Source organism: Chiroxiphia lanceolata, chromosome 2, assembly GCF_009829145.1.
Source record: "Chiroxiphia lanceolata isolate bChiLan1 chromosome 2, bChiLan1.pri, whole genome shotgun sequence".
NCBI lineage: Eukaryota > Metazoa > Chordata > Aves > Passeriformes > Pipridae > Chiroxiphia > Chiroxiphia lanceolata.
This window is the reverse complement of record NC_045638.1, coordinates 8,834,904-8,848,464: the sequence shown is the minus strand read 5'-3', so window position 1 is coordinate 8,848,464 and position 13,561 is coordinate 8,834,904. Positions and strand designations below refer to the sequence as shown.

The 13,561-nt window shown below is 37.2% G+C and overlaps 1 protein-coding gene across 6 annotated transcripts in view; it reads left to right on the top strand.

Annotated features, from left to right (window-relative positions):
• Positions 1-13,561, top strand: part of SYTL5 (synaptotagmin like 5) — a 95,786-nt gene that overhangs the window by 66,369 nt on the left and 15,856 nt on the right. For 2 of the 6 annotated variants that reach the window (XM_032679982.1, XM_032679983.1), the window contains exons 8-12: positions 1,147-1,276; positions 3,100-3,206; positions 7,725-7,817; positions 11,717-11,782; positions 12,723-12,901. In XM_032679982.1, coding sequence (XP_032535873.1) covers positions 1,147-1,276; positions 3,100-3,206; positions 7,725-7,817; positions 11,717-11,782; positions 12,723-12,901 — 575 coding nt within the window. The remainder of the gene's footprint in view (positions 1-1,146; positions 1,277-3,099; positions 3,207-7,724; positions 7,818-11,716; positions 11,783-12,722; positions 12,902-13,561) is intronic. The other 4 variants (XM_032679984.1, XM_032679987.1, XM_032679986.1 and 1 more) reach the window with 4 other exon arrangements.

Below are 13,561 nucleotides of genomic sequence, written 5' to 3'. Positions count from 1 at the left end.
TTTCTGGATTTGGACGCTGGACTCTGCATAAATTATACCATAACACAAAATGTGTGCTAGACACATTATCAAAATAATTCCTCTCACCTCCTGTTAGGCCTCTTGGAATGTAGGTGGCCACACCTGAGCGAGGCTGACCACCTTGGCTTTTTGTAATCAGCAGAAGGATGTGGCTCATCTATCCAGAAGCAGACACTCTCTTTATTCCCAGACAATCTGCCTGTTTATCACCCATCTCCTTTTGGCTATGCACAGAGATGCCATTCTCCAATTCATTTCAGTCACCCTTCTTGAAAAATCAAGATTGTACTAGCAAGTTATCCTAAGTTGCCATGATTTAAGTGCACAGGGGAAGTAAAATTTATAGTCAGAGCCTTTTTCCATCAATGTTTGAAAAAAAAGTAGATGAGTGTTTAGATCAGAGCTCTGTTAAATGCATCAATTTTCTTTCTTACTTCCAGATACTTGGTCTAATATGTTGTCTTTTGTAACAACAAAAAAAAAATTAGTATATATGAAGGGCAGTTTTGGGACCTGTAAATAAATTAATAGTTGTTTCATTTGTATTCTTTTTGGCATATAGACTGACTCGTTTTCAAGTGCATTCAATTTCTTTGAAAAATTAATTTAATTTATATGGAGTTATGTTATTAGTCATTCTTTTACAGGAAGGCAAAAAATCATAATGATATCAAATACATTGGCTTTATTTAAGGGGTCATGCTGGCAAAATTTAACTAGTCAAAGTCCCTTTGGCTCTACCTTGGCTGAAATCATAATGCTGGTATAAAATCCATAGGTTTTTTGTTTTGGTTTGTTTGTTGTTTTTTTTTTAATTTCTGAGCTAAGTGAACTTCCAATAGATTTGAGTATTTCAGTTCCCTGCTCTCACTCCTGATGAGCTGCTCTGATTCTTCAGCTGTAAACTCAGCATGTAAGCATGAATCGCATTTTTGTGCAAATTTTATGCATGATCAGTGCTAAGTGAAGCAGATTAGATTAGAATCTAAATATGTTCAGTAATAGACTGGTTGCTAAAGGAGCTTTGGAGTTCTGGGATCTAACAGAAATGATGTTTTTATAGACTGATAGTGAATAAACTCAGATTTTGTGTTTATAGGGTGTGCATTTTTTTTTATTGGGCAGGACACTGGCTTAGAAAATGGCATGATTATTCCAGCAAGTGAAAGTGTACCTGAAGATTTAGTAAAGAAACACTGTAGGAAAGCATCTGGAACACCCTCCATTGCAGTTTCTAGGGTATCTTTGTCATCAGGCAAGTATTAAGTCTTTTCCTCCTTTCTACCAGCCTTTAGTATCAGAGGATTATTCCTATTCTTATGACTCTGCTCCTTTTGTTTTTAAAGTACAGTGAAAGACCAGGTGTAAATTTTATAAATTTGTTTAAATTCATTCTGAAAATGTTTCCCTTTTATTAACAAATTTCATACCACTTCACAAGTTTTACATGAAAAAAATGGTAATCCTAACCCCGGTAATATTGGCACAATGTGAGTGTTAGGTAAATCACATGCTCAGAATTTAAAAGATTTCAGTCACAATTGCACATTGTTAAATCATTCTCTGTGTGCTCACCTGAATAAAATGCTACCAGTCTGCAATCTGTATATAATACTACTCTGCTTCTGCCATTACATTTCACACCCACTTTGCCCAGAAGCAAATTTGTGAAACAAAGAGTGGTCAGACAGCAAGCCCCTTACAGACTTCATGTCATTTCATTTTTATATGTGATGCACTGAACCAGTCAATCAGTCTGTAAATTACCTCATTTCATGGAAGGCTGTTAGGTGAAAAAGGCTTGCACAGGAAGGTGCTGTCACAGCCACTTTGCAGCAGCAGGTGGAGATCCTCTTTTTCCCATCTGAAACAGGAGGCAGGAACACCCTGCACTCTTCTGCTTCTCCCAGACGCTCAGTTGGCTTCCTACAGGGATAACAGAGTGGGTTTGGGTTTACAGGTTTCTCTCTGAAACACAGCAGGACTCACTTTATTGCAGCTGAATTTAGCCCAAAGCAGAAACCTAGTGGTGTATCTCACAGAGTTAATCAAAGGAGGTAATGTCCTTTACCTTAGATACTTCAGCTTGAAAGCATCTGAGTTTCTTTTGATAGTATCGTACAGTGCAACTCCAGGCAGAGATGTTACAGATGGCTACTCCCTTATGAAGTGAAAATTCTCCTGTTCCTGCTCCCTTATAAAATAAAGGCTTTCCTAATAGATAAGAACTGACCTCATGTTACCAAAGCAAATTGATGCCAAGCAAAATTGTAGGTAACTTGGGAATTGGCCTCAAACTCTTCACTGTCTCCTTGTTGGCAGGTATCAAAGGTCATTAAGCTCAGAAGAGTGACCTTTCCTGTCATGTCAACTGTAGATGAGGTAGAAGATGAACAATTAAAAAGATTCAGACTCCCATCTGCAGGATCTAAAAGTATTCTCTTCCCTCTTTTTCTTTCCAAATATATTGAAACAGTCACACAACATATTTATATGGGGAGGACTAAGAAAATCTTCCCTCAAGACATCTGTTTTTTATGCCTATAGAATGGATGAGAGACCCAGGGGACTGAAAGGAATTGCTGGAGGTCTTGAGACTTGTTTGTTTTCCATTAATTTCTGCACAAGGAACAGTATTAATGTCAGAAGTACTTTCTGCATCCATTTGTATCCCCAGTTGCTTGGTTCTGAAGCAGATGCTGAAGTAAATTTGGTGGTGGTGGTAGGTAATCACTGTGAGCACTTGGATGGCAAGTTTTGCAATATTCCAGGCTGACGAGCCCAGAGAAAGTCAAAACTTTGATCTACAGTATCATCCACAGGAGACAATCCCAGCAGATAAACAGTGCAGGGGAAATAATATTGCCCAGAAGGCTGAACAGCATCAGAGGACATATTTTTCCATTTATTATATTGATGTTCAATTGTTACAGTTTTTGACAAGTAACTAAAGTATTGTTTTGATGAATTTTTATTTTCTTAAAAAACAGTTGGGTTTGGGACAATACTTGTGTGGGATATGAAATTAACATCTCGGTACAAATTATAGCAAACATTTTAATTGATTTTATTTTCCAGACCGTAGCCGATCTGAGATAGATTTGAGTGAATCCTTCTCTGAAGGGAATGAGGATACTCTCAGCATGAGAAGCAAATCTGTACCTAGTGCCTTAGATCAGGAACTGGTGAGTTATAAAGATGCAAATGTTTATCTGGTGGAAATAGTTTGTTTAGACTTATGAAATCAGCACTGCATGTATATCAGTGTAAAATATGGATAATCCAGAACATTATTTCAGGGATATTTAATGAAGTTTTAAACAGTGTCATCTTCTGAGTCATGGTTTCAGTTTGTTATTAATTGGCTGGGTTTTTGAGTGCACAGGTGAAAGAAATCTAGTCTGAAAATAAATTCCAGGCAATAAATTACACATGCTCTGAAATTCTGTTAATTCATACTTTCATAGATTTTAATTTTGATGCTGAAAAGTTCTATACTTTGAAGACTTTAATCTTTATCTGGTTTGGTTTTCCCCTTATTTATATTTTTAGCAAATGAAGACCCGGCTTTCTCTTCTGTCCCTGTTGTTTAGCTCCTTTTCCTGTTGCCTCTTCCATACATCTCCGTGTCTTTTTCTGTGTATTTTATGAACTGCTTTTACTGAAGTGATTCACAATTTCCTTCTCTTCTTATGCACATATCCAAGCCAGGCAATTTGCAGATGTGCATCAATGCTATAAAAAAAAATCCAAGCTTGTTAAATATGCATGAGGGAGGAAAAAGTTATTTAAATAGTTCTTCATGTAATCATAGTTTATTCTAAAGTTTCCAATCGTGTGTTTATAGCTTATGCATTTTGTCTGTTGTCACAGTCCTTCCTTACCATCTGTTCTTTTCAGAAGAGCATTGACCATGGTAGATGTCTCCCCTCCTTGTAGAGTTTGATACTTGTGTCTTAGTGGAGAATCACATGTTGGGATTTCCATCAGTTTCTTGGACTGTTAACAGTCAGAGAATTTGCCTGCAGCATTGCTTTGAGTTATTCTTTAAGGAGTCTGTCAGATGGTGGAAGAAAAACTTCAAAAATAAGTGGCTTATTTTTAAATTGTAATCAAGAAAAAGGATGTGTTCTTTATTAAGAAACTGGAAAATATTGCAGAAGAAAAGCATAAAATAAGAAAATACAGACTTTAAATGTCTTTATATCAGTTCTCTGCTCTAATTGTACAGGGTCTGATAGTTACTACTTAGGTATTTCTCTGAGGCAGATGTCAGAGATGACAAGTCCAGAGAGGTTTTCTGTTCTTTGATTTTTGTCTTCCTCTTATTCAGAGGTGGCTTTCTTTTTTCCTATTTTTTTTCCTCCTTCTTTCTTGCTGTCTCTGAATGAAATTTTAAATTGTACTCAGCAAATCTCCAGCTCCTTTGCTAGCATAGGAGACACCTCTTGTAGCATAACCTTGATTAAGTTGCTCCAGGGTCTGTGAGAGCGCTCATTCCCTTTTAAAATTCATTCATAACAGGATTCACAGATCTCTGATTCTACCCATATCCTCCCTTTTCTCTGCCTTATGAAATGAATTGATTGCATTCATCATCTTTAGTGTTATCATATTTTTCAAGGTAGTTTGACTCACAGGAGTCCTTCATAGTCTTGTCCTATAATCGTTACGGATGCAGTGTTTCGAGATAAAAGCTGTATTCCTGCTGGAATTTAGTTTGATGCTCAGTATAACTTGATGCTTGATATAAGAGACAAAGAGAAAGAGATCTGATGAAGGTAACAACAGTTCCTGCAGCCTGAGAAAAGTTGGGAAGTTATACCTCCTTTCCTCTCAGCTGGCTGATGGAGCCGGCTGAGCTCCTTCAGTCCTGGGAGATGGGAGCTGACAGCAGTGGTGTGGGAGATGCCACATGTCAATAGGATATGCAGATTGCTGGAATTTATCAGCTGGAAGGATGGGAAAAGGCTTTCAGCTGCTTTGCTCCAGCCTTTATCAGGAAAACCCAGTACACATATAGAGAAATTAGCTGGACAATTGAATGGATATTTTGCTTCCCTAACTTACTATTGCTTCTGATAGTTGAAAGGGACAACCCCCAAAACCCCACATAGTGTGGTAGGTATTTAGCAAGGAACAGAGGGAACCAGTTAAATCTAGTGTTCAGGTGTGAGCACCTTGTCTAGAGAGTTGTGTGTTGAATTCCTGACCAAGTAGTGTTCATTACATGCTCAGCTGCTTTTTCAGAAGTAATTGGATGATGTGCATTTTACAACCCCCACTGGAGACCATGAGATTAATATCCTACTAGCTCTAACTTTAATAACCTAATAGCGCTAACCAATTATGTAGTTGCAGTTCTGTGACACCTCCTGAGAAACATAATCGTCTTGGTGTAAAATGAATGAAGAGCATAGGTTAAACATTAACCTTTTTGTTTTTCAGGTTTTAGATATCTGCTTGCAGACAAAAAATTGGTATTCAATTAGCAGTCCCTAGGACTCTTTGAAACACTGTCAGTATTTGAGTGTCTAGGTCTGAAACATCCCAACATGTCAGTCTAAAGATGTTGCCTTACCACTTTTTTTTTTTTCTTTCTTGTGTTTTATTATTCAGTAATAAAAATGTAACACTGTTTATTTTAAAGTTCACTGGTGTGCATACAGCACTGTAAAAGAAATAGTTTTATGTGTATTATCAGAACTGCTCCTTCCTTTTATATGGGCAAGAAAGAAAACTGTGTTTTCTTGTCTCAAATTTAAAACTCGAGTACATCATCTGGATTCTGAACTTAGTGAGTGAAGTAGAAATGAAGGGTAGATTGGGGTTTTTTTGTTTTTATTTCAGGTTTTTGGTGAGGGGTTATTTTGGAGGATTCAGCTCTCTGTCTACCTGAAATAGTTTGCTCTGTTGTGCCTGGATCTCCATGGATTTTTCCTTTTATATATTTATATATATTTTCTTTATATATTTATAAATATCTATGACTTTTTTTTTTTCTGTGGGATGTTAACACTGCCTTGAATAGGTTAGAAAGGTATGAGACCAGCAGAGGAAACTCATGGTAAGAACACGAAGCCAAGAGGAGGGTTTGTGTCAGTATGTAAATCTCGGTCCCAAATAGCAATAGCTTGTCCTGATTTCCCTCTGCTCAATATTAAATATGTGGTTACAAATCATAATAGAAAATTTTGCATCACTTTCAGCTGGTTTTAATTCAGTTCAGTCACTGGAGTGAAGGAGAAGAGATGTAACAGCTAGTTTTATGCACACTAACAATGAATGTACTGCAGATCTTTAATGTAAACCATGACAGTTCAACTCTCCAGCAGCATTTCTTCTCTGCTCTGTTTTTCCTGATTAGCATAGTAGTCTTTGAGACCCTTGAATTTGAATACAATACTTCTCTGTTTAGTTTCAGAGTGAGAGCAACTAAACAATAGAGATTGAGGTAGGTCAAAACACAAGATTTTTATAGCTGCAAAGCAGATATAAGGAAGTTGAACCTTTGACTTCCATCAAAACTAAAAGCAGAGTCTTTCAAAATACTTGCCATAAGGTTTAAGGAAACACTTGAAATTTCCAAACTATACTTGATAGGATGATAATTGTCTGTTGGTATTTTTTTCTGTTACTTCAAGCAAAAGTTAAGAGTCCTATTAGAACTACCATCCAGATCTTGTTTCTTTTAGATTTTATTTTATTGCTGTCCTTAAACAATGAAAATTATTTTTTCTCTATATAAGTTAAAGATGTTGCAGTTCAGTCTTGCTTGTTAAAACTCGAGCACAAATATAAAGCTGTGCAATTATTGAATTTCCTCCCTTTCTTTTGTTAAAACAGTACAGGAATTTTAAAAACGCCCATCAACTTGGTTTTTTGCTTACCTCTCAAATATATTCAGTCTGTATGATGGCAAGTTTCTTCCCACGTGGTTTGACAATAACCCAGGGCTTTCAGCACTGCCAGTTAAAAGGGTTCTGTTCTAATGACTGTGTCCATGAAAACATCTCTAAACACTGCAACACAAAGGGTGCAAAAGTAATGCAAATTGTGTACTTGTCTGTTTGTGTGACTGTGACTGATACAAATGTGGGTAATAATTGGAAAACTGGATTTCTGGATTCTAAAAATTTTGTCTTGTATGGACATGTGACCTGGGATGTAACAAATCAATCATCTAATGGCTTTTGGCTACACATGTCTTCAGGTAAACCAATATCAGTGGTCCCCCTGGCCACTGGAATGGGACCTTAATTCACTCATTTCTTTTTTTTAGGATTTAACAAATTCTCACCATATCCCTCTAAGATTTACAAACCTGAATTCATGAATGCAAATAGTAGTAAGCAGAATAAGTTAATTCACATGAGATTGTTCATAGGCATGGAAGTGGGGTTTTGTTTATGTGTAATTGTTGGCCACACAAAGATACGTTCCTCCAGAATAAGAGATGAAGTGTATGTGTGAACTTTTCCAGTTCTTAAGCAACTGAATCCTGAAACTGTAACAGAGCCTCTTCCCCTTGTCCTCTGTGCCTGTGCAAAGATGTGGAAAATGTAAATCAAAATTCCTCTAGAGAATAGAATTTGCATTGCTGTTGTCTTCCTAAAGCAGAAAACGTGAAACAAAACTACGTGACAGAGGCTGACCAAATACACAGCAGAATAAGACAACTAAACTGCCTGTTTGTCATTTAGGATTATCTGGATGAAAGAGAAGAAGATATTGATGCCATAGTGGCCTCTCGTTATTCAAGAAAACACGAACATATGGCAAGTGGATTACCAACAGTAAGATCTTGAGTAGAAAACATATGCTTTTTCCTTCCACAAAACACCACCTTTCCTCTAAAAAGGAATTTGTCTTCATATCACTTAGCAGCAGGTCATCTTTCATCCTGCATATAAGAAACATCTTTTAATTTTAGATAGATTTTCTATTATATTTTTGATCTGTTCAAAGCTAAAGTGCTGTTCTCTGCAGTGCATGAAAAGAGAAAAATATTTTTCGTACTCATCAGCAGATTTCCTCACATGCTGAGGCTACTACCAAGCTTACATTTGGGGAAGGCAAACCATAGGTGTCTGTGGTGACTGCTCATCATTGCAGAGGAGCACTTAATTTAATTGAAATTAAGAGAACAAGGCTATAGTGGGATCTTCCATCTCAAATCACTTTCTGATTGTTCAGGTTCTTGGGACACAAATACTTGTCTGTGTGTTTGCATACATACCACCCATCATGGTCCACCTGCCAAGCCAACTTTCTTTATGACATGATTGCTGTGCCACCCACATCTGAAAAGTATTTCCCCTTACAGTGAGGAGGGAAATACTTGGGGATTTGGGTTGGTGACAACAAAAGGATATCTTCATTTTCAGGTTGTAACAGGCATTTTTGAGATACAACAAAATTGGAATGAGAAGACTTGTGCAGTTTGTTATGCTGTCTGTTATTCACTGGGAAAGAAAATGGATGATAAAAGTAGCCTTTAACATGTCTAGTTTATTACCTGCTGTATACCTCATTTTTTGGGATCTGTGGGCAACTGATAGTATCTTCAGAGAAGTCATGGAGTTCTCTGTGGCCGCTCTTCTTCCTGACTTGTGTCTAAGAATAGCTCTGGACAGCAAAGGCAGTATCAGAAAACCGCAACAAACTAGGTAGGATGAGAGTGTTGAAGTTTTGAAGAGAGGTGATGAGTCTGTATATTAAAAGGGAAGCGAAAATTTGCTCTATGACAATAACCACTGAAATGTCTTTTCTAGATTGCATCCCCTTTAGTTGCCATGCAAGCAGGGCCCGGGGAATCCCTGCTTATGATCTTGATCCCAAAGAGATGGAGATGGTTGAACCCAAGCTTGGCTTACATGGGAATGAGAAAAGGCTGGGAATATTACCACCACAGAGCATTTTGATGTCTTAGATCTGATCGTGTCCAGACTATTTTTCCTTCTAATTTGTGTAGTTCACAGAAACAGACGCGACAGAGACACGCAGCTCTTCGGACCAAATCAGACTTGAGCACATCTAGCCTGTTGATACTGGTCTAATTAGACCCACTTAGCCAAAGCTGACTATGACTCATATTATCCACTGCTTGCTGGTCCCATGGATTTTATAGAAAAAATAATTTTTGTTTCCTGTGAATATTGATAGGAGGGTTGCAGGTGCTCAAGTGCTTTCTCTGATTCGGGCACTAATTGAGGAACTGCATTTAGAGATCCCTCCCTCTGTGCTGTAGGCAGGGTTCTATCTGTATGCTGGGTTTGTCCTTTGCTGTAGGTTTCCCTCTGACCTTTTTCTCAAGCAGAGTGCAGCTTCTTCAGTGCTGTAGGTTTGAGATAATTTCACATCTCAATGCTTTCGCTTCTCCTTATTCTCCATGACATGATAATTAATGTCACTGCATGCCATGTTAATGGCAAAGTTGTGAATGGCAAGCTTCTTCTCCCTGCAACAGGAGGTCAATTTCACAGATTCTTTTTGTTTTTCTTCATTCCCCTTAAGTGTGTTACTAGTTACCAACATTTCCCCATCTCTCTTATTTTTCCCGTCAGTCTGATTGTTAAGCCCTTGAGCTTCTTCACTGTATGTTTTTTTTCACGTGCTATCTTTCCAATGACTTTGTGCTATTGAGTCACATTGAAATAACATTATTAATGCACAGTAATCTCTAACTGTATGGTTTTTCTCCCCTTTTTTTCCCTGTTTTTTTCTTTCTTTTTTTCAAATCTGAGAATTTAACGTAAGTATGTCTAGTCTGAAAATGGGCATTTGAGCAAAAGGAAGAAATGTCACAAGGGGTAAAAGATACTTGAGATCTGCCTGCAACATGAGTGAGCAAAAATAAAAGTGGAAACTGCATCATTGAAGAGAAATTGTATCTCATAATTTTATTTTTCTTTGTGTTTTCCCAGTGCTAATACATGAACTATGTATTTAGTTTTCCCTGTATCCTTCACTGATTTCTTTCCCAAGCATATTTATATGGTGTTGTCAGGACCCATCACATCAGGAAGACTAAATGGTTCCAGTGCTTTATTGCAGCCATAAGATATGATGCAAAACAAACATAATTCTTAGTGAGGTACTAAAATGAGGCTCTGCATCCTGCATGTGTGATTGTTGTTTACTACTTATGGAACTGGAATATGAGTATATTTCTTAAAGATTTTACATTGTAATGACCAGTGTAAATGCTACAGAACAGTCTTGTGGGGGGATAGGGACGGAAAGTGAAGTATATAAAGTCCTACTAAATTTGTGTAATTTTCTTTGTGGTTTGTAAACAGTTCAAAAATGTGTATGCATAAATTCTAGGGTCAGAGGTCAACTATTTGTTTAGGAATTTGTGCTGTGGTTTTTTTCTCAATTATTTATCCCTTGCTGCCTGCTTACCCAAGGATTGAGGAAAAATGTATTTGAATTCAGTAAAGAAGAACTCATCCACCTCCTTGTGTTAGTATAACCTCGTTATATTCTGAAATGGGTATACAAGTTGTTACAGGGATAATTTAGGCATTTATAGCATGTACTGGAACTGTTAAGTTCACTGAGAGTTTCAAAGGCAGCAGTGTCCAAGGATACTCATTTTCATGTATGCTAGAGGTGGAAATGCATAAAGGCTGGAATGTAGCTTAAGGCATGTTAGGAATAGAAGGAAATATGACACATTCTTTGGTGTGTGTTGATAATTTTTCAATAATTTTATGCAATTCTGTTCGTGGGATTTCAGCCAATTATAGAAAGGATTAAAAGGACAAGCCTTTTACATTTTTCTGGGTTTTTTTTTAATTGAGGATAAAGAAGGCCAGCAGAAATACAGTAAAAGTACATTTTTTGCTGTTTATTATTCCTTTGTGGTATATAAAATGAACTTCATGGGTAATTATTGCTTATATAAATAATTTTTTTCATGTCTGTTGTTGTTTACCACATTGACATAGAACTGTTTATCCCTCCAGCCTTCTGTGCTGCAGGGCCCTTTGGCAAAGTGCTTGGAGATTTGGGTTTTGCCACAGACAGATTCTTTCTGTGTGGCTCCTTCCCTTGACTGTGCTCTTCCCTGCAGCTGGTAAGGAAGGAGGTAGATCAAGATACAGTTTCCCTTGAGGTCCTTAGTGAGATTTCCAGATCCTGCTCTAGCAAATAGAGGAGGGAAAATATTTCCCCAATAACTAAATACTGTATTTTTTCCCAGAGAGTGACATGTTTCAACATTTTTGTGCATTTGTCTTTTATTCTTCTGAACTCCACAGAGAAACTGTACAGTGCCTTGTACAAAGGCACTGATGCTGCAAACACAGGAATGCTTAGTTTTTGAGTAGCTCCAGGGAGGATTGACTTCATGCACATGTAAATGAGAACAAATCCAAATATAATCTAATATGAATCCAAATCTGCTGAGTTGGTGGTCTGAAATAGAACTCATTTAGTTTGATACAGAGATTACACCTCATTTCTATTTAATTACCTTGAACAACACATCCTTCAATACTTGAAATATATGGAAAACACAGCATTTCTCTGATTTGGTGATACCCTTTTTCTTCCTTTCTCGCTATGGCTTTGCAATATAAACTTCCTTTACCTGTCTGTATAGGTAAAGATTTCTCACTGCACTTATTCTTATTGCAGCAATCTAATGCTCTTTTCTCTTGATCTTCTTGCACTGCCTTCTTTAAAGAACTCCCCAGAAGGCTCTGACAGAAAGTGGACATATTTAAATGTACCTGAAAAAGACGGTGATACTGTGAGTTCTGAATCCTCTGCTTAGCTTACTTTAAAGGTTTCTGTCTCTTTTCTCCCTTTTTGTTGAAGACTGTTACCTGTGTGTCTTGCAAGGTTCCTATGTGTTAGAATTTAGATGGTTATATATATTTTTGAGAAGTCGTGCTCAATGACCCAAAAGAAAATGTGCACCAGATTTCTTGAATGTTCTGGCAGTGTGCATATTGCTTTGATTTTCTTTAAGAAATATTCAGTTCTTTCCTAACTGTAAATTTTGGAAGGGGAAATCCTCATGGCAATACTCTGCATCTTATTACTGTGAAGAAAAAGGGATTGGGGGATGATATGTTATGCTGTAGTGGAAAATTTGTGGGATTATTGCCAACGCTTTTGGCTTTACAAAAATTGCAGAAATGGGGGGTTTTGAATTTTACTCATTGTTACAAAATTGCTAATGAGACGTGGGTTGCACTTTAAACAAATATGGTTTTATACCATCTCCAATATGGGAAACATCCTCATACTTTTTTCTAAGGGTTCTGTCAGTAGTTGTCTTATGGTAATCAGTAAAAAATTAGGTGATCAGCTGAGCCAGGAGGTGATTTTTTTATTTTTTTTTTCCTGCTTGGAACCTCTGGGAGCTTGCAATTTATGTAGCCTGTCTGCTCTTCAGTTCATCCATTAATTAAAAGGTGGTAACTCAGATTTAGTCATTTTTATAAATAGATTTGAGTCCTGCATGTAAAAATATAATCTGTCTAGACATTTAAACTATTATTAAGTGTAATTCTCATTCCCTTTTACACCAAACTGTGATATTTCTATTCTATGATATATGTGCTTTCATAGCAAGTCCTAACAAGTGTGATAATATTGCATGGCTGTAGCAATATGAAGAAAGCAGATCCTGGAAAAGAATAATGTGTTTCAACCTCCAAGACCTTTTTTCTCTCCCCCTCCAGACAAGCATTAACAGCATGCTGAGTGTATATAGTGAAACTGGTGACTATGGCAACGTGAAGGTCAGCGGTGAAATCCTTCTCAATATCAACTACATCTACAAAACAGGTGCCCTCAACATCCTGGTGAAGAGCTGCAGAAACCTGGCCATTGGAGATGAGAAGAAGCAAAGGACAGATCCGTAAGCACTGAGAAGAATTTCCTTAAACTCTGCTAGGGGTGTCCTTCTCCACGTCACACACTGTAATCCGGGGCTGTGATACGAGCCTGTGAATTACCAGCTCACATTTCAGTGATGGCTGGGTTTGGGTTCCCCGTGGGAAGTGTGTTTTCCATGTGCTTCTTTAGGGAAACACGTGCCTGCTCTGGGGAAAAAATAAGATTACTTAAATTATAAACCTGTTTAATAGTAACAGGACAAAAATATGAAGTAGTAGGGACGAAACATCAATTTTTTTTTTACTTCTAGAATAAAAACTAACATACATGAGAGGAGTGATGGGAGGGAGGGATAGAGATAACTTTGTTTTCATGCATCCATAGACTCGCTTTGCAAGTACCATGTTTTCTGAGTTTCTCATTATAGTTTTCAGTATAATGTAAATTCTCTCATCAGACAGTAATAATTAGTGCCTCTAATCATAAGTAATTCTGTAGTATTTAAGTTATGAAGTTTTTAATTATCTTGTAATTTTAGTGTGTGCTTTGTCCTATGCAACGAGCCAGTAATCGTATACTGCAAAAGGGATAGTGTTAGGAGAGCTTGCTGCATTTCTGAGGATAAGTAAATTAATTTACCTCTGCCTCTTGTTATTCTGATCCTGTCTGACTAACATTTCTA